The 25421-nt window shown below is 49.5% G+C and overlaps 1 protein-coding gene across 2 annotated transcripts in view; it reads left to right on the top strand.

Annotated features, from left to right (window-relative positions):
• ACVR1 (activin A receptor type 1) overlaps positions 1-25421 on the top strand; it is a 54614-nt gene that overhangs the window by 12319 nt on the left and 16874 nt on the right. Inside the window, exons 1-4 of one of the 2 annotated variants that reach the window (XM_069861688.1) lie at positions 13614-13635; positions 18678-18751; positions 22818-23072; positions 23208-23425. In XM_069861688.1, coding sequence (XP_069717789.1) covers positions 18685-18751; positions 22818-23072; positions 23208-23425 — 540 coding nt within the window. In that variant the 5' untranslated portion in view covers positions 13614-13635; positions 18678-18684. Of the gene's footprint in view, positions 1-13613; positions 13636-18677; positions 18752-22817; positions 23073-23207; positions 23426-25421 lie in introns of those variants that run through there. The other variant, XM_069861689.1, reaches the window with a different exon arrangement.

Raw genomic sequence — 25421 nt, 5'->3', positions numbered from 1 at the left:
TTTGGGTTTCATTTAATTTGCATTTTTGTTTGCTTGTTGTTCTTCTTAAAAGAACGCAGTAAATGCTAAACGGAGTTTAATAAACGCTGGCCCCAGCTGCGTAATGAAGATGACTGAAGAGTGATTAAGCACTCCCTCCCAATCCAAGCCATTTCTGGGGCCTGGCGGGTGGGTTCGGAGCTGGGGCTGCTGGGGGCGGAGAAGCATGTTTCCATCTGATCTCTGGGCAAAGAACGGGGCACTCCTATCCCCCTGCACGACCGGGCTACCGGCTGGCTCTGGTTAAGGTGATTCAGTGGCTGTGGAGCCGTGTCCTCTGCCCAGCAGGCTGGCTGTGGTAGCCAAATATTTTGGTAACTTTCCTTGCATAATTAGCACAGCTGAGCTGTTGTAAGCCTGTTTTTCAATTGAAAGTAAACTTTTGAAATATCCTTTTTGTAAGAGTGAATAGTCACAAGAAATGTCTCGCTTTCTCTTATGGTACGACATGAACTCTAAAAAGTGGATTTGCAGCAGTAACTTCGGCACGGTCCCTCCTGCTACTGCGAGCTGGCACAGCGTGCTCTCAATAACAGCTTAAAGTCATCTTCTTCCCTTCCGTCCCCTGCTGTTCCTAACAGCACTGCCTTTTCCCTGGGAAATGGTCTTTAAAGTCCATATTAGCAGTGTGTTCCTTTGTGTTGGACAATAATGAACCTTTCTTTGGAAGAGAACAAAAATAAGTGCAAAATCAGGTGTAAGATTGTGACTCGATAATTTAAATCAGCTTGATTGGCTTGGGAGCATTTAAATACATGCTAAAGCCTGAAATGGCTGTTCCTCCTGTACAAATATGAAATGCTGGTTTGAAAATTCCAGAACACCAGGGAAAATTCCAAATGATGTGAGATTGGGTTTGTTTTTAAACCAAACATACCCAATTTTTTTTGCTTAGCTTCTCTTTGACTCAGTTTGCTGACACAGTGGGGTTTATTCTGCATTTTTGTCCTTTTTCCTGATGGTAGTCCAAAAGATCCCATCCTGTGCAGCTATCCCAAGTGCATAATTCCTCGTGCAAGTGAAGCAGCTGCCCCAAAAGCAGGACTGTGGCTGTGTTTGGACGTGTTGAGTGCTCATTCCATGGGTATATCCCGTGTGAGCTTGGAAGGGTTGGGGTGTGATGTGCTTTGGAATAATGGCACTGTCATTTTAGCATTTCTAAGAATGAGACTGTAAATTTGAGGGAAGAGCCAGGAGGAGGAAAGAAGGTGAAGACTTAGAGCCGTGTGGAAGGGCTGGAGGAACCTTTACCCTCCTATAAGAAAACGTCTCTGGTGCCAGCATGGTCTGTACAGGGTGAAAATACCGTCTGTAGCGCTGAAACCATTCTGGGCAGCGTTGCTCGCCTGCAGCAGCTTGCGCAGGCGGGCTGGGTTTGCAGGTGGCTGGGGATTGTTTTCTGTGGGGGAGCAGTGCAGACCTGCAAGCATCCCTCATTCATGCAGCCTGCCCTGGAATTGCTAGTTTGGCAGCTATGCCCCTAGAAGGTTGGCCACGAAGTTATTTTGAAGCTGTTTGATTTCTTTGCAGGCCTGCTTGTGGGAACCTCAGTGTTTTGGGGCTTTGTACTGTGGCCTATTCGCCTGCTGTGAGCTGGCATCACTGCAGCACAGGCCTTCGCAGGGGTGATGACAGAGCTGTTCCAACATCTCTAATCCCTTCCTCCCTGTCTGGTGACCAGTGAGCTAAGGCTGTGCTGGTACAGTCAGACACAGACATTGAGCAGAGCTTTTGCTTGGAACTCACGTTCCCAGTGGTCTGTAGACAAGAACTACCTTGTGCTCTCTGGCCTGCGTATGGTCCTGCACCTGGATCATGGCAGCCCCGAGCACAAACGCAGGCCGGGTGGAGAATGAATGGAGGGCAGCCCTGAGGAGAACGACTTGAGGTGCTGGGGAATTAGAAGTTCCACATGAGCTGGAAAAATGCTTGCAGCCCAGAAACCAACCATGTCCTAGGCTACATTCAAGGTGGTGGGGACAGCAGGACAAGGGAGGGGATTCTGCCCCTCTGCTGTGCTCTGTGAGACCCACCTGGAGCCCTGTGTCCAGTTCTGGAGTCCTCAGCGCAGGAAGGACGTGGATTTGTTGGAGCAAATCCAGAGGAGGCCATGGAGAATTGGGGTTGTTCAGTCCGGAGAAGAGAAGGCTCCAGGGAGACGTTAGAGCAGCTTCCAGTGATGAAAGGGGCTCCAGGAAAGCTGAGGAGGAGCTCTGGATCAGAGAGTGCAGAGACAGGGCGAGGGGGAATGGTTTTCAACTGAAAGAGGGGAGGATTGGGATGAGATCTGAGGGAGAAATGTTCTCTTGTGCTCAGGTTGCCCAGAGCGGGGGTGGCTGCCCCATCCCTGGAGGGGTTCAAGGCCAAGTTGGAAGTGGCTTTGAGCCCCCTGGTCCAGTGAGAGGTGTCCCTGCCCATGTCAGGGGGTGGGACTGGATGAGCATTGAAGGTCCCTTCCAACCCAAATCATTCCATGATTCTATGTAGAGTTTAGGAGGAGAACTGGAAGATACAGTACAGCTGCAGGGTCAGAAATACATAGCCCTCTAAACAGCTGCAGGTAAGGAGTCATCTCTTCCAAGGGCTGTTATTTCAAGATGAGTTATTTCTTGCAGCAGTGTTTTTGTCTGTGGATCAGTGTTGGGCCCAGCACGCCTTGTCCTTACCAAACCTGGGTGCCGTGTTGCTGAGAGGTCAGTGCTGTTGCTGAAGGTGACAGCTGCCTGGCGCCCCGACCGTGCCCCACAGAATCTGGCAGGAAGAAGGGAACACAAAAAGTGTTGATCCCAGCTAGAAAAAAAAGCAGTGTGAGATCATGTACTGCATTCTGTTGTGAAAGCTACTTTAAAATCAAAATGTGAGTGGCAGAGGCAGTCGGTCACCTCTTTCTAAGCCTTCGGCTGCTGGGGTGCCTGGTGATGGACCCCAGGCTCCACATTCCTGTCAGTACACGGCTGAAGGAAGGAATATTTTGGGCACCATTCGTTCTTGCCTCCCGTAGCTGCTTTCCCGTTCAATCTAAAGCTTTAGTGAGCATGATGACAATGTGAAAGCTTTCTGCTGTGTCGTATAGGTGAAGTTCTCCAAGGCCAGGATACAGCCAGAAGGGAAAGTGGCCAAAAGGAGTGTGCATGGACTGGAAGGCAGACACGAAGGTGAAGGACTGGGGAGGTTCCAGAAAATGGAATGAAAACATTCTCTTTGGAGGACTTGGACTGAGTGAAAATGATGATGGTGTTAATATGGGAGCAGAAGGAGGAGAAATGGAAGTCCTTTTCTTCATGAAATGATTCATGCCAGGTGATTTTTTTAGATAGCTGTGTTTCGCTTCAGTGCGTGGTTGTGAAGCAGGTATGAAGGAAATGCTGCTCTACTAATTCAGGAAGGCTCTAAGCAGAGAGAATGTTGTGTTTGATTGGAGAAATAGCTCCTTATTAAAAACAAACCTGTCCCATGAACAACTTCATGCAGCAGTAGTTCACTGCTCCGTTACTTTGAAACTCTGCTGGCCCCAGTCTGGATTAGCTCTTCTCTGGGAATCCATGGGGAACGTTAGATGGTCTCTTCTGGAAGCTGTAAGTGGGACAAGAAGGAAGTCCCTTCCACCAGACAACAGTGAGGCAGTTTAAGCCCACAGCTCTAGAACAAGCAAATGCAGCCTTACCCACGTCCTTGGTGAGTGTTATGCAAACAAAAGGCGGAGGACTATTGCACAAACCAGTAGGGACCACTTCTATTTTCAGGAGCTCAAATTGTCAGGTAAGTACATGTTATTCAGTGAATTCCAGGAGTTTTGGAGATGATGTAGTAATTTCTGTGTTTATTCAGCAAACTAACATCGTTAAAGAACCTGTTTCTGCAGCTCTGATCTGCATATGTGCTCGCCGGTGCCTGGCTTTATTGGAGCACTGGGCTGCCTGTGATGCCGAGTGGAGCCCTGTGGTGGTGGGAGCGCTGGGCAACGGCTGCGGGTGGAGTTGAGTGTGCACGGATGCTGTGTTGGTGCTTCATGTCAGTGCTGCTGCTTGTGGTTAATCCTTTTCAGAAAGGAGGTAGCTCAGAGTTAGTTGGTGCCTTGGGAACAGGCAACAGCTGGGTGCAAAGCAAAAATCTGCTAAAATGAAGTAGTAGTGATTTCTGAAGTATTGCGTGGAAGGGTTTTGTACGGATTCAGCAGCAAATTACCATCTGAGCTGATGCTGCTGTCGCTTCCCCAAAGCTGGCATGAGATGTCTGTCTATTTCAAGTGATCGTCATTGCTGGGAGATGTGGTTACAGCGACTCTATAACGTAGTGGCTGGCACTCTGCCCTTCCCCTTGCAACATGATGGGTTCTGTTCAATAGGAGCTGCTTTAATTGGTTTCCACTCGGTGTTAGGTTAAAACTCTGCTGCTGGATGTAGAAACCCATGACATGGGTTTTATTTCTTCCCGAAAACATACACTTTTATTCCGCTTTGGGCATTCACATTCATTTTGTGTGATTGTCAGCTGAAAAACTCCTGCGTTTGGCAGTGCTTCAGCAGCGAGGTGGCTTCCTGCGGCCCCGGACTGCAAACTGTGTGATTGTCTGGGGGAGCTGGTGCCTTACAGAGCTGAACATTCCTTCTCCGTTAGCAGTCATTGCTTAGCACGCGGCAGTGTGGCTGTCGGAAGCGGCTGGCACTGGGGGAAGGCTGACCAGCAGCGCTGGCTGAGCACACCCGGTGGATGCTGAGGATGGGTTTTGCTGGCAGCACCAGGAGCCCCAGGCTTGGGCGGTGGGCACTGCCAGGGAGCGGTGGGTGGAAGTCACCGCAGCCACCATCGTCCAGCTCCACTTTGCTGGAGCACCCAGTGGTACCAGGCTGGAAGCCAGGCCTCTGTCCTGGTGAGGTGTGCTGTCTGTCGGGACAGGAGGCAGATGAGTGGGAGAGCGCGCTGTTGGCGCTGACCCTTCAGCTCGTCATTCCCGCCGGAGCGATAGCTGGTTAGAAACTAACCAGTAGCCTCAACTTCTGCTAATTAGCTACAAAGAGTTAAAGACCTATGGTTGGGCAACCCAGGTGGTGTTTGTCCAGCCCTCTCTTCTGAAGAGACTGGTTCTCATCTGTACACGCTCAATGCCTCTGTGTGTCTGCAGACCGCATTTGTTTTTTCTCCATATTGATTTTCATGATTCACTGACCATGATCTAAGCAAAAAGCGCACTTAAGCGACACCGGAGACAGCTGTCTGTAAAGCGGGACAGTTATATCTGCTGAAACAGCGCCAGGTTTTGTTCCATTGCTTTATCAAGTAACACACACCAGCAATATTTCTGTGTGTGGTTTCCTTTTCTAGGTCATGGGGATGTCACCTTTGTTTTGTGTAAAGTGCTAGGGTGAATTCTCACTCTAAGCTTCCCTATCAGTTCTTTTCTTGTTGTTTTTTCTGATAATCATTTTTGAGGTGATTTTGAAGTAGGAAGGGCTTTATATGGTGTGTGGGAGTTTGAGGGGCTCAATTTTTCTGTTTCAGAAGACGTGTGTGGGAAATCTCGACAGAAGCAGAGCTTTATAAAACTTCGGGAGCTGCTGTGTAGCTTTTTCCATTTCTAATCTGTCACTCTCCTTTGCACAGCAAGCTGAAGTTCCAGATGTTGTTTTGGCTTGGAGATAATGAATGGGGGGAAAAAAAAAAATCAGTGTTCTTAATGTCAGCAGAGTCAGACTGGCTGGTTCCATACTGACTGGAAAAAGGGGAGATAAAAACTTTGCTGATGGAGCACGTGCTGCCCAAGCAGGCAGTAAACTAACGCCGTCTTCTTGGGAAAGGAGTTTCTGATTGGCCACAACCAGTGCTGACTGGGAGAGGAGACGGCTGCCGAGGCTGGGAGGGTTAGAGTTGAACACCAATGCGCTTGGAGAGCAGTGGGGTTCTGTGTGGGTGTGCAAATCTCCCCTCTTCAGTTAGAAGTTAATCCCTAGCCCCCTTTCTTCTCCCTGCAACATGCATCTCAGTCCTGCTGGCTTCTCTGCTGTTGCCCCTGGAGGATGTCAAATGGGGATTTGAGGCTGGGATGAAGGAATTTCAGTGAAATGGGCTGCCAGGCTTAGATGGCTTCATGACTCTAAGCTCCGTAGGTTCTGTCTTGGAGCACCACTGTGGTTTGTGAAGTGCATTGTCCCCCATGAACTCCATGTATTGCAGGTTGCAGAGTGGTTTGGGCATGCACATGCTGGATTCTGTCTGGAGGGAACTGAGCTGCAGGTTCTCTCTCTGGTGTGATCTGGGAATGCTGCATCCGAAGCTGTGGGCACGAAGCTCTCTGCCAGTGACTGCTCTTCTGGGCAGCTTGGAGCTGCTTTGGTAGCAGCAGCTTTCAGTAAAGGGGCCAGGCGGAATCCATGGTGAACTAAGGCTGCTGAGATCCTTGCTTAGGTGTGTCTGTGGTGGCTAGGGATGCAATTCTTGCACCGGTCTGTAGGTGAAATGTATTGAGCCATTAATAATCCATTTTCTATGTGAATATGTAAATATGCTGTGTCCTGAGTCTCCTCCTGAACCATGCCTCCTGTCATGCTTATTTCTAACATGTATGAGCATTTTATTTTTCAGTTATTGCTGTAGTTCTGCTTATTTCCTCCTGCATTCCTTCCCCCTGACTGCTGAAATTAGGGAATAGTAGTTTCTGCTCAGGGCCTGCTTCCCATCACCTGGCCCTTCCTGTGCGGTGCAGCTGTCCTGCAGGGTTTTGACTTCAGAGTGTGGCTCCTGTAATAATGTGTCGTTCACTTGCCTTGTGTAATACTGCAAAGCGAACAGATCCTAGGGCTGACACTGCCTCACCTAAAACCCGGAGGAGCCAAGCTGCTGTAGCTCTTCTGGGATCTGAAGTCTTGTTTGTTTGCTGCTTGCAATTTGGATAAACTTGTCCTTGTCATTGGGTTTTCAGCATAAAGAGGGGAGCGTTGGATGAGATCCTAGGAAGAAATGTTTTGCTGTGAGGGTGGGGAGGCCCTGGCCCAGGCTGCCCAGAGCAGGGGTGGCTGCCCCATCCCTGGAGGGGTTCAAGGCCAGGCTGGATGGGGCTTGGAGCCCCTGATCCAGTGGGAGGTGTCCCTGCCCATGGCAGGATGGGCTTTGAGGTCCCTTCCAGACCAAACCATTCTGTCATTCTGTGATCACAGTCTGTATAATTTATTGAAACAAGGGTTTAGATTTGTTTTGGGTGGGTGGGAAGCCGCGGAGTAAGACAAATGTTGCGTGTGTGCTGTCTTAGCCAGCTGGATGTGTGTGTTGACATAGGCAGCGTTTAAACCCTTTTTGCCTTGTTTTTCCTCCAGAGGTGGGAGTCTGTATCTGGAGCTGGCTGGCCAGCTCTGGTTGTGTAAGCATTCCTTGATGATCCAGAAACACCATCCTTGGAAACTCTACAGGAGTGGGTTGTAGGAAGAGCCTCAGAATGAGCGAGCTGTTGCCCTTGTTTGCTGGTGGGAGATACAGAAAGACGATCTGGCGTAGGAGACTCCTGCCGACCTCCGCTGCTCTGCATTCCTCCACCTGGCTTCCCGGAGGCAGCAGCGTGGTGTCTTGCGCATGTGGTTCATGAGTCAGGCCAAGCCCAGGTGTTTTCATGCCTGGTCTGGTCTATTTTCTGAGAATAGTTCTGGATGCCTCAGTCCATTTTATTGTGGTTTCCTTTGTGTCTGGTACAGCCAAGGTGAAGATGTTTCCTGGCCAGATTGAATGCTCACGAGCAGACATGGCAGCTACTGCTGTATCACTGCAGCCCATTCCTACAAACTGCGGAATGCTCAGGATTAGGTCCATGCTAGTGAGAGCACAAGGTTTGGATTCATTGCTGTTTTTCTGTGAATGGAAATTTTTACAGCGTGGAAGAGTATTTTGTGACCAGAAGACTGGTGAAAGCTCTGATTCTTGTGAAGGGAGAATCACAGAATCACTAGGTTGGAAAAGACCCACAGGATCATTGAGTCCAACCATTCCTATCAAACACTAAACCATGGCCCTAAACAACTCATCCACCCGTCTTTTAAACCCCTCCAGGGAGGGTGACTCAACCCCCTCCCTGGGCAGCCTCTGCCAGTGCCCAATGACCCTTTCTGTGAAAAATTTTTTTCTGATGTCTAGCCTGAGCCTCCCCTGGCGGAGCTTGAGGCCGTTCCCTCTTGTCCTGTCTGCTGTCACTTGGGAGAAGAGGCCAGCTCCCTCCTCTCCACAACCTCCTTTCAGGTAGTTATAGAGAGCAATGAGGTCTCCCCTCAGCCTCCTCTAGGCTAAACAATCCCAGTTCCCTCATCTGCTTCTCATAAGACTTGTTCTCCAGCCCCTTCACCAGCTTCATCGCTCTTCTCTGGACACACTTCCATTTCTATCGAGCAATAGGACATTGACACCTTTTCACACTGCAGGTTGGACCTCTTCATCAGTGTTGTCATCTGTGCTGATGGGTTGTTGATGATAACTATTTAGGGCACCCAGATTTCAGATTCTTGTGCTTCTGGCAGTGCTCTTTGCCCCTTTCAAGGAAACATTTTCCATAAAGGCTTGTTTGTGGGAAGTACATTCACTGTTTTAGCTTGTGCATGCTCATCTCAGAGGAAAACGGTTTTATGCCAAATGATTCCTGACACTGGAAAAAGTGGTGTGGTCACCTGCTCTGTCATCTTCCTGCTATCGGAGAGGTGTCCTACTCCATCTCCTGTCATCCATGAGGAGATCTCTTGACCCAAAGTGTGTTTGGACGCTTCTGTTTTTGTAAGCAGGTGGTGAAGGCTATCTTTGACCTGTTGTCTTCAGGTATATCAACAGTCACGGCTGGATCCTCTCTGTCGAGATGCGAAGCCTCGGGAATTGCCACTGGGTGGATGTTGTAAGCTCAGTGTAGCCAGGAGAGAACAGCTCTGTGTCTGTGTGGTTGTCGGTAAGTTGCTCTTGGGCAGTCCTTCGTTCTGAGATCAGAAGTAGGCGTGTCTGGGAAGAGACTTGATTTTGCCTTTGACTTCACTTTGCAGGTAGCAATATGTACGAGGTCACCACAGTGATTTAGCTGTTGTAGTGCTGGTATTGACTGCTTTTGGCATCCACAGCAGCAATTAAAACAGCAGTTGGGTAAGTGCATGGAAGGTTTTTCTAAAGATCTACAAATGTGGTCAGGTTAGGCACAGCTGTGCGAGGTGAGTGAATCTGAAAGCTTAGCTTACAGGTAAATAGGTGAAAAGGGAGCATTTATAAAAGCTCTGGAGAGAAGCATCAGAATTTTATGTATTTGGAGTAAATTTGACTTGGTGAGAAGATGCCTGGTTATTAGGCTGAGGGTCGCGTAGCATGGCAGTGATGAGTGTCAGTTGTGACTGTCAAAGGGTAATTTCGTTAACAGGAGGGACGTGGGTTTTGCCTGCGAGGTCAAGATAATAAATGCAGCTAAACTAGCAACTGAGGAATGTCAGGGCAGAAGATTCTGGGAAGGAAGACCTGGAGCTGGATCTCTTTCAGCACACAGGTATGAGTGTGTGCTAGGCCAGCGTTGGTAGATGAGGCTGCTGCGTGTGCGGCGTGAGCGGAGCAGGGATCTGTGGTAGAGGCTGCAGAGCTGGGTGGGAAGGGAGGGCAGGTTGCAGGATGCACGGAGGGAGCAGGAGCAGAGCAAGAGGAAAGGAGCTGGACAGTCACACTGGAGGGCAAGAAAAGCAGGTAAGGCTGTGGTATGAACAAGTAACTGAGGTTTGGGTTGATGCTGGGGGGGCAGAAGCATCATTGAGGAGTTCTAGAGTGGAGAGGAACCTAACTGCTCTTTGCCTTGTTGGCTCCTTAAATGTAACTCACAGTGGAGTTCGTCTTCAGATGGTGCCTGACCGACCAATGGTGTGGTTTTAGCTTTAATGAGGTTCTGTGTGGCTCTGTGCAGCAGTGTCCAATTTGCATAACATCAATGGAAGGAGAGCTGCTGGGGCTGGGAAAGCACCCGGAGAAGTCCTGGGGCTGGCACGGCTTCCCACTCTGGCTGCTTTGAAGTAGGAAGGTGGACCACCATGGCTGTAACATAACTCAGTCTCTGGCCTGTCCGAACAGGCAAGGCCAAATGGTAGCACAGTACTGTTAAAATCCTGTGAGGGTGTAGATTCATCTCTGGAGAACCTTACTTTCTCACACAGCATGGTGTTTTCTTCTTTTCTGGATTGCTGATGGCATTCAGCTTTTTTGACTCCAAAGTAACAGTTAATGAAGGAATGGGATGGGGTAGGATGGGATGGAAGGCTGCTCACCACCAGTTGCCTGTGGGGTGTTCAGAACTTCTGTCCTCAGTCTGATTTGGCCTAAAAAGGCATGTAAGTTTGCATTTGGCTCCCTGTGGCTTGGGAGCAGTTAATGGTGTGCAGAACAAATACGACTCTCATGTCCCTTAACCTTTTCTACTTTGCAGCAGCCCATTGCTCCTGAAGAATGCTGTCCCAGTCCCAGCGTAACCTGTGAGTGTTGGGCCAAGGGTAAAGGTGGATGTCCTGGGATTCCTCATGCCTGCCGTGCCCCTGGCCATGGAGTGGGCACACCGGTGACTGCTCGGCAGCGCTCTGCCCTGGGCCAAGGGCTGCTCTACATCTCCCGTTCTGCGTCTCGCTGCCCTGCTCTCTGCACCACTGTCGTCGGGGTAGCTTCGCTATAGGGAATGGCTGTATGCGTTGTGTCACACTGCAGTTGGGTTGTTCTGCCAGTGCAACAAAATGGATTAAAACAATCATTTTTAGCTAATTCTTATCAAAATATCATGAGTTGCCCTCTGGTTAGGGTGTTTGTGCGGAGGGACAAGAGCAGAGTATTCCTGTGTAAGTAACTGTAAGGGTTTGGATCTACCCAGGCAGGTGAAATCCCACTGGGATTATTGACGTGCAGGTGAGGTGGTGGTGAAACGCAGGCACAGATAAGGGAGATGCTGTGGCAGTGAGGGAGCTCCCAGTGTTTGGCTCCCAGTGATCTGGCCTGATAACATCAGGGGCTGAAAATAAAACACGCTTGCACCTCTTGAGGTCTGTGCGAAAACACCGAACTAGGCTGCAGTGAGACACCACCTGATTAATATATTTGTAGGAGCTGAGCTATGGTTTTATCTTTCAGCAGGGTTCGCCATGGTGAGAGATGGACTTTAAAAGCTGTTCACATCATATAGTCAGACTCTAGCTTCTCATGAAAAGAATAAACAAAAGCAGGCAAAGAAGCGAGTATTAGAATCTTAGAATCATAGAATAGTTAGGGTTGGAAGGGACCTTAAAGATCACCTAGTTCTAACCACCCTGCAGGGAAATGTCCTGCTAGATCAGGCTGCCCAAGGCCCCGTCCAACCTAGCCTTGAATACCTGTTTAAATTAGAGGGTGCTTAGATCTTCCCTAGGAGCTTTGTGGTGCAATTCGACAGCAGGTACTAGCTTCCCAGAGAGCAGTTTGGGGAGAAAAGTACCATGTCTTTTAGGTTTCAAAAGGGTTTTTTGCTTGCCTGTTATGCCCAAGGCCCCAGCGCAAATTAAAGTCAGCAGATGTTAATGGAAATGGTCTCTCTTTTGTGTGGGTGCTTGGAATGGCCCTAGCAAAGCTGTACCCAAGGATGTCTGCAACTGGGAATTGTATCTGATAGGGAAATTGTTCCACAAACTTCATGTTGCAGCTGTGCCGTGGAGCCATTCTCACAGCGATTAGAGCTCAGTGTTTCCCTCTGGCAGGAGGTGTCTGCGTGCCATGCAGTGGTACCTGTGCAGCAATAAAATGTATGTTGTACAGTAAAATAACATCTTTGTTTAGATGTGAAATACGTGAAGAGCCACAGTAATTGATGTACATTGAACGTTGTCTTGAGCTGATACCTGTGCGATGCCTCAGGCTGTATGTTGTAAGGAGAAGCTGCTGCCTGCTTGGCTGTTCGTCTCATGAAGCTGCTTGCAAACTCCTATCTGTTGCTGTGCCTGTATAAACAGCACCATCTGTAGCTGGGGCTTCACACATGCAGAGTTGCATACCAAGTGTTGAGGATGCTGACAGCGATGGCATGGTCAGTGAACCCTGACTTGAGGGATGGTGCTGCTTGCAGGCTCCACAGAGGAAAGGCATTCCAGGATGCCGTGTTAATCCTTGATAACTGCCTCCTGGGGAATTAATTTACCTTAGAATCATAGAATCATAGAATAACCAGGTTGGAAGAGACACACCGGATCATCGAGTCCAACCAATCCTATCAAACACTAAACCATGCCCCTTAGCACCTCGTTCACCCGTGCCTTAAACACCTCCAGGGAAGGTGTTTGTTGCAAGGCAATGAATGATTGGGAAATATACGAATGTGACTTTAAAGGCTCCAGGGAGCTGCAGTATATATGGGAGGATTCCGATCAATTTAAAAACATCTATTTTGGCTTCACTTGGGTAAGCTGTCCACTGCCGGGTTGCCTGAGACGGCCATGCTGGTGCAGTACCCACGCACCACCTCAGATTCTACACTCAGGCTATCTGATGACAAGCCGCTCCTCTCTGCTGCCTCCTTGAACCATGCAGAGGGGTTCTGCTGCCCACATACAGCTCGGGTGCCCACCTGCTCACCAGCTGCCCTGCACAGGGAAACCAGCCTTCTTTGGGTCTCTTCTGTGGCCCTTGTGCATCCTGGGCCCTCAGCTGCTCTGCTTGTTCTCCAGGGATCGCCCCTGTCTAGGGCACAAGGGAGCGGTACCTTCCTCTCCACTGAAGGCTGTGATGTGTGCCTTCCCCATCCCGCTCTGGAAGCGGCTGGTGCTGCTTCTGGGTCACTGCTTTGCCTAGGTGAGGTTTTATCTCTCATGGAGAAGTGATTGCGTTGTCCCGTTGTGTCTGTCCCTGACCCTGACTGTTCTGTATTTGTTGTGCTGTGCCATTCCTTCATTTGGTCCGTCAGCTGGAGCCTTTGGGTGATGGCATCGACAATAAAGGGATCCTTACTTGCATCTGCTGGGAGACTGGGCAGGGTTTTATTCCTATCCATGATGCTCGTGCTTTAACTCTTTCTTTCCTTTTGAGATCCTAGGGAGCTCCTGTTCAGAGCTACAGCCTCGCGAGGAGTAACTTCCATGATAGTTTACCTTGTGTGGGTTGTCTTTTCCTGCTGGTTTTATTCTTACTTGGCGGTGTCGAGGTTTTGCTCTGCGATGGGGAGTGCAGGAGAACCAGTGTTTTGCACGCTTCGCTCTCTGTGGTTTTATGGTCATTTGAGACATTCTGCCTTCTGAGGTGCCAATCTTTTTCATGTTTAAGTGCATTGATGCGTGCCTCGTGCTTGCAGGGGGCTGCCAGTTGGAGGTGGTGGCTTTCCGTCTTGCTGGGCTTTGGCAGAAAGTTTGAGCCTTAAGAAAGGAATAGCCCAGGCTGCTGGTCTCAGGCACCAGGAATGCCTTTGTGCATGCTGGTCTGAGGATGTTTGTGAGTTTGTGAGAGTTTCAGTTTAAAAAACCCAACAAGCTGTGAATTATTGCTTTTAAATGCAGGTCTTTTCTTCTAAAGGCACAGCTGCTGATGAATTCAGCCTGCGTGAGGCTATTGTGGATGGCAGAATTGCAGCCCAGCGCTATGGATGTTTTCTTTTGATACGGATCTGGTGAGGTACATGCAAAGTATGTACAGCCCTTGGGCTTTTGGCCGGTCGCCACCAGGCCTGTCGGCAATGGTGTGGGTGCCTCATCTCGCCAGAGAAGTCTCAGATCTTCTCAGAATTCATGTTCCCAGGTCTGTGTTGCATTGAGATGAATCTTGAATGTCTTCCCTAACTGGCCTCGCTCTTTTGCCGGGCTTGGTCTTTGTTCTGTGTCGGGTTGGTGGTGCTGGAGGCTGGTGCTGCTGTGAGGGTGGTGTTCGTGTCGCAGCTCCTGGCTCTCCTCTCCCCTGTGGCTTCTGCCAACAGTGATCTTGACAGTCCCAGCTGTTAATCCTCGCTCTCCTGCACCCCCGAGTTGCTGTTGGGCCACAGAGGAATGATTTGATGGGAGAGTTTTCTTAGGGAGAAAAGGGAAAGCAATTGATAATTGCTGTGGTAGTGGAAAAGAAAGCGTTGGGAATGGAGTTTTCTGAACAGGTTACATAAAATGTTGGGACTTTATGAACACAAACCCTGAGAACTCCCATTCTTATATCTGAATCGATCAGTTGTGCGTCTGTGTTGGGCTGGATACCCTAAGCAAGTAATCCATCTGCCATGTGATAGGTGTTAGTGTTCGCTGAGGCTTCTGAGAACAGCTCACCTGATTCCTCCTTTGGAGTCAGGAGCTATCTTCTGAGTGGATACCTGCCTGCTCCGTAGCAGGGTTCCCTTCACAGCCTGCAGTGCCTGGAGATCCTTTGGCCGCTGCTTTAAAAGCGACTTTTCCATTGTGACCAGCAGCGTGTTTCAGGTTTTGCAATTAAATGCTTTTGTAGGAAAATGTTAAGAATGACTGATGTTTTCCCTGTACATGGATGAAACCCGTGGCCACTGGATGCCATCCGTGGCTCTGACTTCAGGGGGTGCTTGGATCCCAGGGGGTGGCGTTGCACGTGCCCTCTGCTGGGTTTGCAGTGGGAAGAGCTTTCCTGGAGGGCATGCACATGGGGAGTCATGGCTAAAACTGGTGCAGATGGCATGTCTAGGAAGGAAAATAAACTGTGTGGTGTTTGCTGGTTGATTTCTGCTTCCTCTTTCCTTATCTGGATTCAGTGCTACTCCTTCCCTTTGGAAAACGTTTTGTGATTTAACAGCCAGTCAGTGGATCTCTTGTGGATCTCTAGATCCACAGCAACTTGCTGTGGAGTTTGATTGCAGAACGTTTTGTTCTTTGCATTAGAATTTACATATTCTCTCTCTAAACAAGTAGGTCATTGAAGAGATACTCACTGGTGTCGCTGGAACCAGAACCCTGTTGTTATGTGTGCGTATTATTAATTGCTTTAAAATCAGTTTTAAGCAATGAAAACTGGACTCCAGACTTGGCCCCTGTTGTGTTTGCACTTTGCTGCTGGGATAACCTGGGAGTGAGCTCGAGCGAAAGCCTGCGCAGTGCTGCCGGTGGGCTTCGTGACGTCCCTTCAAGAAGGTTCGGTGGCAGTGCGGGCGGCTGTAAGACCAGAGTGGGGTCCTGGAGCCACAGGGTGCTGGGGCTGATGGGACCCCTGGAGAGGAGCTTCCCAGCCCTGCGTCCCACAACTGCACACGAGCGGTACACTCCCCAGGCTTATTTTTAACTGCTGATTCAACAGGCGCGCGGTGGATCCAGCAGAGCTTGAGCGAGATGGCAGCCGGCACGGGGTGGGGACACCTGTGTGGAGGCTCTGGCAGGGTGCGTGGTGTGTAACAGCACAGGCTGAGGGCAGCACTTGCCTGATCTCACCTGAGCCGTTCTCTTGTCTTGGAGCAGGGATTATTGACTCGACATGCTTTTAGAGTTTGATGTCTCATTTTTAATCTTTAGAGCGGCTGCACTTGCTCTCAGATAAGTTTTGAAGGAAAATCAGTGTTTAGGGAAGTCAGAGGCTCCCTTCCAACTCCTTCTGTATTCGTCTGCTCCCCGAGCCTCGTAGACCCTGTGAGGTGGTGTGAGGGCTGTCCGGCAGCTGGCCAAAAGCCCGGGAGCCACACTGAGTCTGCACATGCGACACAGGATTGTGATTGCTGGTGAGGACACGCAGGGTGGGGTTTTTATTGGCTGTGATAACTGTGCACAGTGCTTCTCGGCAGAAGCAGCCAAAATACTCGATGAGACTTCGGGGGAGATGAAAGTCTACAGGAGCAAAGCTTTGTAGAAGCAGGGCTTAAATTGTAAGTGCTTGGCTTTTTTCTTTGAGAGGACGATGCATGCTGTGAAGTCATAGAATCATGGAATGGTTTTGGTTGGAAGGGACATCAAAGCCCATCAAGCTCCAACCCGTGCCAGGGGCAGGGACACCTCCCACTGGATCAGGGGCTCCAAGCCCCATCCAACCTGGCCTTGAACCCCTCCAGAGATGGGGCAGCCAGCCCTGCTCTGAGCAACCTGGGCCAGGGCCTCCCCATCCTCTCAGGAAAACATTTCTTCCTAAAATCTCATCTCAATCCTCCCCTCTTTCAGCTGAAAACCATTCCCCTCATACTATCACTACAAGTCCTTGTAAAAGTCCCTCCCCGGCATTCCTGTGGCCTCTTTCAGTGCTGGAAGTGCCTAAAGTCTGTTTATAGTCAGATGTTGTTGGTTGCATTTGTAATAAGAAAAGCCTATCTGTAAATGGAACCCTGTGGAAAAGGTTTGCCCAGTCAGTCTCTTGCTGATCAGGGCTGTGTGCCTGTCATTCCAGAGACCATTCTGTAGGCCCTGGGTGAGTGGTTCCTGCCCTTGAGCCTGGTTGCTGTTCTGTTAGGCGCTGAATGGTGTTTGACAAAAACTGTGGTGTAATTTCAGGTGTGTCACTTGATGAAGTCATCCTCGGGCTTTGCTGAAGAGGAACAATGTTCTGGATGAGGGATCGGGAATGGCTGCTACTGCTGTTTCTTATTTGATCCCTTTAATCGGGGCTGGTTAGAATCCCCCATGCTTGTTGCTGAGCTCCTTTCTGCCTCAGCTTGTTCTGGCTTTGTCCTCAAGCCCAGACCTGGCCTGTGGTGCTGTGGCTCCGAGCCAGCAACAAACACCTGCTGTGCAGCCTTGAGTTACGGGTCTGTAGAAGCTGGGGAGCTGCTCTGTGCTCTTAACGGCGTTGCTGCTGCTCTTTAATACCTTCATCCACTGTGTTGTTAAATTCATTTTTTGTCTCTCATAAAGCCTTTTCCTTGTGCTCGACATCCCTGCTGTCCGAGGGTTCCCTGGGCAGACTGGCTGCGTGTGCCTGCCCGCCTCCCCTCAGCCCAGCAGCCTCCGGTGCGGCCGGCTCGCCCAGCTCCGCTGTGGCTGTGGGCCTGTCATTAAAATCAAAGCGTTCTCCCTCTGCTCTTTGAACCGTGGATGTGTTGAAAGAGAGGGCCGGTCTCGCGGCACCTCTGTCTGGGCTTGCAGGGAGTTCCCCGGGTGTGATGCCAAGGAAAACACTGGTGTAAGCTGTCCAGCCGAGGCAGCGCGCGTGGTGGCTGCAGAGCCACCGAACCCTCTGAGCTGACCCAAGCGTGAGCAGCAGTCGTTCCCGGGGATGGATTTCTTCTGCTCTGAGCATCCTAGGCTAGATCACTTGGCGATTGTGCTATACATGCCTGTTTCATTGTGTTTCCAGCATAGTTGTGGAAGGGTAAATGTCGATGGGTATTCAGAATGCATTGATGTGTGAGGAGGAAGGCCAGGTTCCTTCGTGAATGGGTGTCTGAGAGTTTCACTCCTGGCAGTGAGCGGCAAGTGCTGCCTCAGCCTTCCCGTAAGGACAAAAACTCACATCCAGAAATTTTTCATCATCTTAACTGATGATGAGCAATTACTGAAATGTTTCTCATTCTGCAAAACAAATCCGTGTCAGGAAATAATCACATAAATGAATGGCTTGGCTTTCATTAGCAAGCGCTTGGGCAGCTGCTGATGGTTTGTAAAGGCAGCGACAGAAGGTATCGCAAAGACAAGTGGCAGTGTTGAATTTAGTTTCGTCTGCTTCACTAGAAGTGAATCTGAAAACTGAAGACACAGGTAGGAAGAATGGTAATGACTCAGGGCCGTGGTCAGGAGAGGAGCCTTGTTCTGCACGTACTGCTTGCTGCTGCATTTGCCTGAGATTTTATGGTGTGTGGTTAGGCCAGGGAGTCTTGGTAGGAACGAGGTAGCACAGGACAGACGAGCCATTCCGAGTCATCCGGCCCTGCGTGTTGTGTTCCCTCCCATGAAGGTTGGCTGTTGTTAATCGCTGTTCATTGGTCTCAGCGATCAGTTAAAAGCAGAGGTTAGGAAACTGCAGAAAGGGTCTTTTGAGCAGCCTGTTAAATAGTTCTGATTTCACAGGAAAGAGAGGAGCTGCTGTTCCCTTGCAAGGATGAGTATCCTGGGAGAGACCCGAATGCCTTGTGAGGATTCACTCCTTTATTGGCAGTCTGAGAGGGAGCGGTGTCTCTCCTGACACTGGCCACAGCCCAGGAGGTGCAGTTACCTGTCTCCAGCAGCAGGGCCAGGGAGCTGGGCTGTGGGAAGGGAAACCCTTGGGAAAGCAGTTTACACAGGGATTTAAATTGCTCTTCTGAGAGTGGTGTCTGCCTTAAATACATCATTTTCTTTTCTTGCCACCTAGCAATGGTTTCTGCTGGTTGAAGGAAGCCATTCAGAGTTTTCTGGCTGAGATCTTCTCTCTTTCCCCTCAAAGCCCAAATAAGAATGTTTTGTGGGCAGCTTTTCAGTTCCCAAGAACTTGATGTTTTAATACCTGGTCAAAGGAGGAAATCTATTTTACATGAAAGGGTTTGTGTGTTCCTACTGGCGTGCTTCTGTACGTGCACTCCAGTTGCACGTGGTGTTCCTGTGGCTCTAAAAACGCAGATTTAAGCAATTGCAGTAAATAATGAATTTTATAAATGAAGGAAATTACTTAGCAAACCAGACACAGTAAAAAGGAGACCAGTCATCCTCGGTTGTTTTGTGTTTTGTAAAAGGAATTGCTGAAAGACATTTCTATACACTCATTTTGGGGTGACAGCAGTGAAAGCATGCCCAGCGCTTACCTCTCCTCTCTCTCTGCAGCCCTGTGATGGTGGATGGAGTTATGATCCTTCCCGTGCTGGTCATGTTGGTGTTTCCCTCCCCGAGTTTGCCAGGTGAGTGACTGCGTGGTGGGGTGGGAGCTGTCTGGAGGGGCTGGGATCATGCTGGCTCAGCTCATGAGGCGCTGGGCACCTCTTTGTGGGCTGACAAGCATGGCTGGGCTCCTCTCAGGAAAGAGATGTTTGCTTTTCCATTTCAAATTACTGCAAAAGATATTCCTTGCCCGTTTAGGTATAAAGTTTCTAGCCCATGTGATGGCCACAGCTCATCGTGGGGCCTGGGAGGGAAGTGGTAGATCTTGTTTGATTGGCAGATCAGTGAGGTATGTAATGAGCAGGTCGTTGAAGGTCATGGGCTGAAAGGCAGTTGTGTTGCTTGTGTCCTTAATCAAATTTTTCCTCTGGGAAGGCTCTTTGGAGTATTTCTTATAGAGTTTGTTCCATGACTGCTCCAGTGAGGTCTTTGGATGTGAAGGTGACTGTTTGACACATCAGTTACGCAGTTGTGCACACATAAAGGCTTTCTGGCATGCAGTGCACTTAGGGTTTCCCTCAGTAAAACGGGAGAAGGGAGTTTCTCCTGGAGAGGTGGTGATGGTTTGAGGGTCTCCTGGGTGCGATGACCTCCCGAAAGATGCATGCTTGCTACTTTGCAAACAGCCTTTTAAAAATGCTGAGTAAAGGCATTCTGTGAGTAGTGGCGTTTCTTGTTTGTCTCAGTTTTAAATTTTAAGTGACACAAGAGGTGTATCTGGTGTTGTTACAGCATAGCTGTATTCCTTTGTGTCTGCCTTGTGAAACCTCTCTGAAATACTCTGCTGAAATGGGTTTATTTTCAAGTGTTGATGCAAATAATAAAAGGCAGAGAGTGTTAAATGGGGCATTAGAATGAATGGTGAAAGGTGAAGAGTCAAATAGGACAGAGTTCTGGTTGACTTTAGCCCTTCCAGAGCTCCCTGCAGCTGTTTGACCTGGCCCCAGAATCACTGAGTCATTCAAGTTGGAAAAGACCTTTAAGACCATTGAGTCCAACCCTGAACCCAGCATTGCCAGCTCCACCACTGAACCCTGTTTCTGGGCACCGCATCCACATGGCTTTGAAATCACTCCAGGGATGGGGACTCCACTGCTGTCCTGGGCGGCCTCTGACAGGGCTTGACAACCCTTCCTGTGAAGCAATTCCTCCTAATATCCAGTCTAAGGCTCCCCTGGCACAAGTTGAGGCCACTTCCTCTCCTCATCTCGCTTGTTCCTTGGGAGCAGAGCCCAGCACCCCCCTCACCACAACCTCCTTTCGAGGAGCTGTGGAGAGCGATGAGGTCTCCCCTCGGTCTCCTCTTCTCTGGGTTAAACAGCCCCAGGGCCCTCAGGCGCTCCCAGAATGTCTGGGCTCCAGACTCCACTTAAAGTAGGCTCTGGTGTTTAGGACGCCATCTTCTTGTTGAGAAGATGCCAATGAGTGATCAGTGTTACAGGATCTGTGCTGAGATGTTTTCTTTCTTTCCCCAGCTGGCTCTAATACCAAGGCTGGAGGTACAGGGCTGTTCCTTGTCTGGAAGCAGAGGCAGAGCTGGATCAGATGTGCTGCCACTGGAGGGGGCTTTGGAAAGGAGGGGAGGGCGTGTGAGAAGAGATGTGCAGAGCTTGTTTTCTTGGTGCCTGCCCACCGGTGCCAAGCAGACACCTATGAAAGATGGAGTTTCCTATTCCTGACATGGAGCTGCCGTGTCAGGTGAGAGCTTGTCCAGTAATACTTTGAGGAAGCTCTGTGTTCGGGCTTGTGTTCCTCCGTGACAGAGCTCCTGTGAGGGACTCTAGAAGAGACATGACAGGACTGATTTGCTTGGCTGTGCTTGCTCGATTCCTTCCCTTCCCCACCCCTCATGCTTCCTATGATGAGTTTTCCTTTTCTGTGAGCAGTCTGCTTTCCCTCAGTTATGAAGTGAAGCCCTAGCAGATCCCAGCTGGTCATTTAAAATGGAAAAGAACATTGCTGCTTTTAAAGTGTCAAGGCCCTTTCATCCTACGGGAGCGTTTGGCAACTCTGTGACTTCCAGGAACTCTGAAGCCTGTCCTGTGCCCTTCAGCCCTCCTGGTTTCAGGGTTTCCCATTCAGAAGGGTGGTCCCACTCAGCTGGGCATCTGCAGTGCGGCTCTGAGCGGTCTCAGGTTGGGCAGCCAGCTCGTGATGGCTCTGCGGCTGGGCCCAGTGCGTGTGCCCAAGCTTAGCGGATGACTGCAGCGTCTGGGCATGTTCAGTATGCGGGATGGGGGCTCGGTGCTTTCCTGCTGCACAGCTGCGGCTGAGAGCTCCTGCAGGGATCTGCTCACGTGGGACTGCAGGAGTCACTTGCGTTTGCTTTGCTTCCCTCCTCAGTAAAGAGTGATCAATTAGGTGGAATGGTACCTCTCGAACTTAGGCTGTGAGGAAGCTGTGTTCTGAGGAGCGAGGTTTGTTCACAGCTTCTTTACCTCTCCCCACCCTCACCAGCTGGCTTTTTTCCAGCCATGATTGAAGAGTTCTTGTGCCAGGTGGGTTATCCTGCTGAGTACCTGCTCACATGCAAGTGCTAAATACATGTTGTATCTGGGTAATCAGAGGTACTGACCTGTGTCCGTGAGGTGCAGCCTCGTCCTGCGAGGAGCAGGGAGTTGGACTCGATCCTCATGGGTCCCTTTCCACCTAAGATCTATGAAACGTGGAAAGGGAGGGTATGTAGTGGTGGGGCATTGCTGGAAGGGAGCAATTTGATGTTGTTAAAGCCCTTTTGTAAAAGGTGCACATAATAGAATTAGAGACCATGTCTTTAGAAAGAGAATGCTGACCCTTGTGGTATAGGGTTTTACTTTTTTCGTGCTTTTAAACATCATTTGAGTTCCATGTTTGCTGCCCACCTCACACAGTAACCACAGATGGTTTTCAAGTCAAGGGATAAGAAATATGCCAATAAGAAAGGGTGGCCAAGTGCCTCTTGTGTTGGTGGTTCCGATGGGAAATGAGTCACTGTGTGAAGAGATCCCCTCAGTGTTAGGATATGATGCCAACAGAGGTAGTGTATTCCTCCTGGAACAGACGTAGCTCGATGTTTTCCCAAATGGCTCAGAATGTTTGCAGTCCAGTGACGGGATCTAAAATAGGAAATAGAACTGGCTGGCTGGAGAACTGGTGGTGTGGAGTAAAGGTCACAGCGAGGTGAGCAACTCCTGTGTGTTTGCTGACACCTATCAGTGTCCAGTGTTAACCCACATTCTCCGTCTGGTGTTCATGGGCTTCTCTAGGAGGGCTGGAGCTCTGTCCCTGCGCAGGAGAACCCCAGGCAGCTTGGAGGTTCCTTGGTGGTCCCCAAGAGGGCTGAGCACCTTGCCTTCAGGCTTGCCCAGGCCAATGTGAAGCACCTGCGTGGTTCTGCACAGAGGGAGAGGGTTTTCGCAGCTGGGGATCTCTGGACACTTTGCTGGGGATACTTAGGAGGTCAGTTCCCTTCTCTGCACATCTTTTACAAGTTCTTGCTGTTACCTGGCCAGAGTGTCTGGCGTTGGGAGGGAGATGCTGTACCTGCTGATAGCACGTGCTGCTTCGTGCTTCACTTCTGGTCTCCATTGTTTGCAAAGTACTCCCCTGGAAGACAAGCCTTTGAGAAAACTGGTGTGGATCGACTCCTCAGGCAGACTGGTCAAACCCTTTGAATCCCATGTAGCTCTGCCTGGTGCAGATTGAAACAGTCTTAATTTGATTTAAAGTCATTTCTGGGATGCTTGATGGCAACCATTTCCATCCAGGATTGCAGTGTGGTTTAGTGGATCTGTTTTAGATATGCATTGTTTGTTAGGGTTTGCTTCCTCTGCTAGGTGCCTGTGTGGGGACCCTCCTATGCTGTACGTGCAGTAATGTATGTGGGAGAGTCAATGCCAGATTGAGGCCTTGGAGTGGCCAATATGAGTGATGCTTTGTCCTGACTGCATTAACCTCATTAGCTCCTACTTAGTGGTTCTTCAGCACCAGCTGGGTGTAACAGTTCTTCCTTAAACAGCAAGCTTTGTTGTCTGATGATTTTGTTATCACTGTGTGACTGAAGCTATTGGGAATACCTGTATTTTCCTTGCCTTTCCCCTCTTACAGATGACGAGCTGATCCACTACGAATGCGTGTGTGAAGGCATGTCCTGTGGGAATGGAGATCGTTGCCAAGGCCAGCAATGTTTTGCTTCTCTGAGCATTAATGATGGTGCTAAGGTTTACCAGAAGGGCTGCTTCCAAGTCTATGAACAAGGGAAAATGACATGCAAAACACCTCCGTCCCCTGACCAAGCTGTCGAGTGCTGCCAGGGATACCTGTGCAACATGAACATCACCGCACAGCTGCCTTCTTCTAAAGGTGAGAGGTGGCCTCTTCTGAGTTAAATATTGGTTTCCGTGCGTCTGGTTTTAAAAAGGCTGTCTCTGGGTATTCTAAATATTTTTTGCCCCTCTTTCTCTCTTTTTTTTTTTTCCTTCCCTTCTCCTTTACAAGGACAAACCTTCCAAGGAGAAGCTGCAGGCTACAGCGTGGAAACACTAATCATGGTTATCCTGGCTCCTGTGATAGTGCTGATAGTTTTCTCTGCAATAGCTGTGCTGATCATCCGGAGAATACAGAAGAACCACATGGAGAGGCTCAATTCTAGAGACGCTGAGTACGGCACAATTGAGGGACTCATTGCATCGAATGTTGGCGACAGCACGTTGGCAGTAAGTAACGAGTGCGCAGAGTGATGAGCATTTGTGTCCTTCCCTTCCAACCTCCTCCTCGGACCCTCCAGGCACAGCCACCTCAACACCAGGACCATTCTCTGCCAGGGAATGCTGAGCACTGGGACTGGGTGGTGACATTCCTGTGCTCGCAAAGCTGTAGTTTAAATGGAATTTAACCGAAAAATAGTGTTTTGCAAGTATAGCTCCTTTAACCTGGGGTGTTGCTTTGAACCATAGTCACATTGTTCGTGTCCCTAGAAGCGATGGCTGCCCAGCAGACTGGAGCATGCCTGGCTGTTGGGTAGCCGGGAGTGATGTGAAAGGTATGAAAATGCACTGCACCTTCAGAGTATGGAAGGTTGGAGAAGATGGGACGCTGGGGGAAGAAGAAAGTAGAGGTATTTTTTACTTCTAGAAGCTCCAAACCCAACTCTTCGATCCCAGTAGCAGGGCTCCTGGGTCATTCACAGCTTCAGGGTGGTTCAGAAACATGTGAAAGTCTGACAGCAGAGTGGAAGGAATTTTAAGAAATGAGAACTCCTTACTCAAAATTTAGTCTTTAAAATACACCCTTGGTCATGCAGTCTCTGACAAATACAATGGCATGGGGAAACGTTCCCTTTCCAAAGACGTCATGTGTCTTACCCTCTCACCTGTGGCTAGAAACAGGCGATCCCAGCAGCTCTCCCATGCTCCATTGAAATGGAGCTGGTAAGGCTTCGGAGGCAGCTTGAGGATTTGCTTCTCAAACCAGTGTAACAAGGAAAAGTTTTCTCCTCCTCGTGTTTCCAAGGTGAAATCTCTTCAACATGAAGAGGCTGGAAAACATTTTCCATTCTGGTCCTTTCCTGCCATACTTGTCTTCCACTGCAGGCTTGAAAACTGGCCAAGAAATGGTCCAAAACACAAATATTTCTAATAATATGTTACTAAATAAACTGACTGGGTGGGTTTTTTCTGTGTTCTGAACTATTCCTCTCTGTAGGAGGAAGAAACTGAACTGGGCATTTCTTTCAGTGAGGAATAACTTGTGATATCTTCCTTAGAAAGAGGTGGTCTCAACAACCAGGGAATCGGTCCCATGTCCCATGGAGTGGAATCCACCACTTCCCTAGGGAGATTATTCCAATGTTTCACTGTTCTTATGGGGAAAAGTGTTCTGGAGTCCAATCTGAATCTCCTCAGGAGCAACTTGTACCTATTACTCCTTGCCTTTTCCTTGTGACTCTTCAAAAAAAAGGAGTCTTCATCCTCTTGGCAGACACTTATTGTGTAGTGGTACATGATGATAAGGTCTCCCCAAAGCCTTCTCCTTTCAAGGCTGAGCAAACCCAAGTCTCTCAGCCTTTCTTCATATGAAAGGTTTCCCAGTCCTCTGACCATCTTAGTGGCCCTTCTCTGGACCCTCTCCAGCCTGGCTGCATCCATTTTGTATAGGAGGGACCAAAGCTGGACGCAGCATTCCAGGTACTGGAACAGAGTGGGATAGTGACTTCTTTATCTCTGCTGGGGATGCCCTTCTTGATGCACCCCAGCGTCCTGCTGGCCTTCTTTCATGCTGCTCACTCATGTTGAGCCTGTTGTCCCCCAAGACCCCCAGGACCTTCTCCATAGAGCTGCTCTCCAGCTAGGTGGAACCCAGTCTGAGCTGCGCTCCAGGGATGTGTATTCCCAGGTGCAAGACCTTACACTTTTCTCCACGGAACTTCATAAGGTTTTGACTATGTCCAAAAACCACCTCAGGAGACGGTTGCTCCTCTTCACCTGGAAGCTGACAATGGTTTTGCAGGCCCAGCTGTGGGAAGTTATTAAAAGATCTGTGGGACTGCTCAGGAAGTGGAACTATTTTGGACAGCTGGAAACTATTTCTTGTATCTCTTTATTTTGAGACAGAGGCGTTTCTATGATATAGTAACTGTGAGTAAGTGCTGGAAGAGTCAGTGGAAAACGCTCCCATTCACAGAGAATGTGTCCTGGCAAGTATGTTTTCAGG

Source organism: Phaenicophaeus curvirostris, chromosome 7 (assembly GCF_032191515.1).
Source record: "Phaenicophaeus curvirostris isolate KB17595 chromosome 7, BPBGC_Pcur_1.0, whole genome shotgun sequence".
NCBI classification, from domain to species: Eukaryota; Metazoa; Chordata; class Aves; order Cuculiformes; family Cuculidae; genus Phaenicophaeus; species Phaenicophaeus curvirostris.
This window is presented reverse-complemented; position numbering and strand designations above follow the sequence as displayed.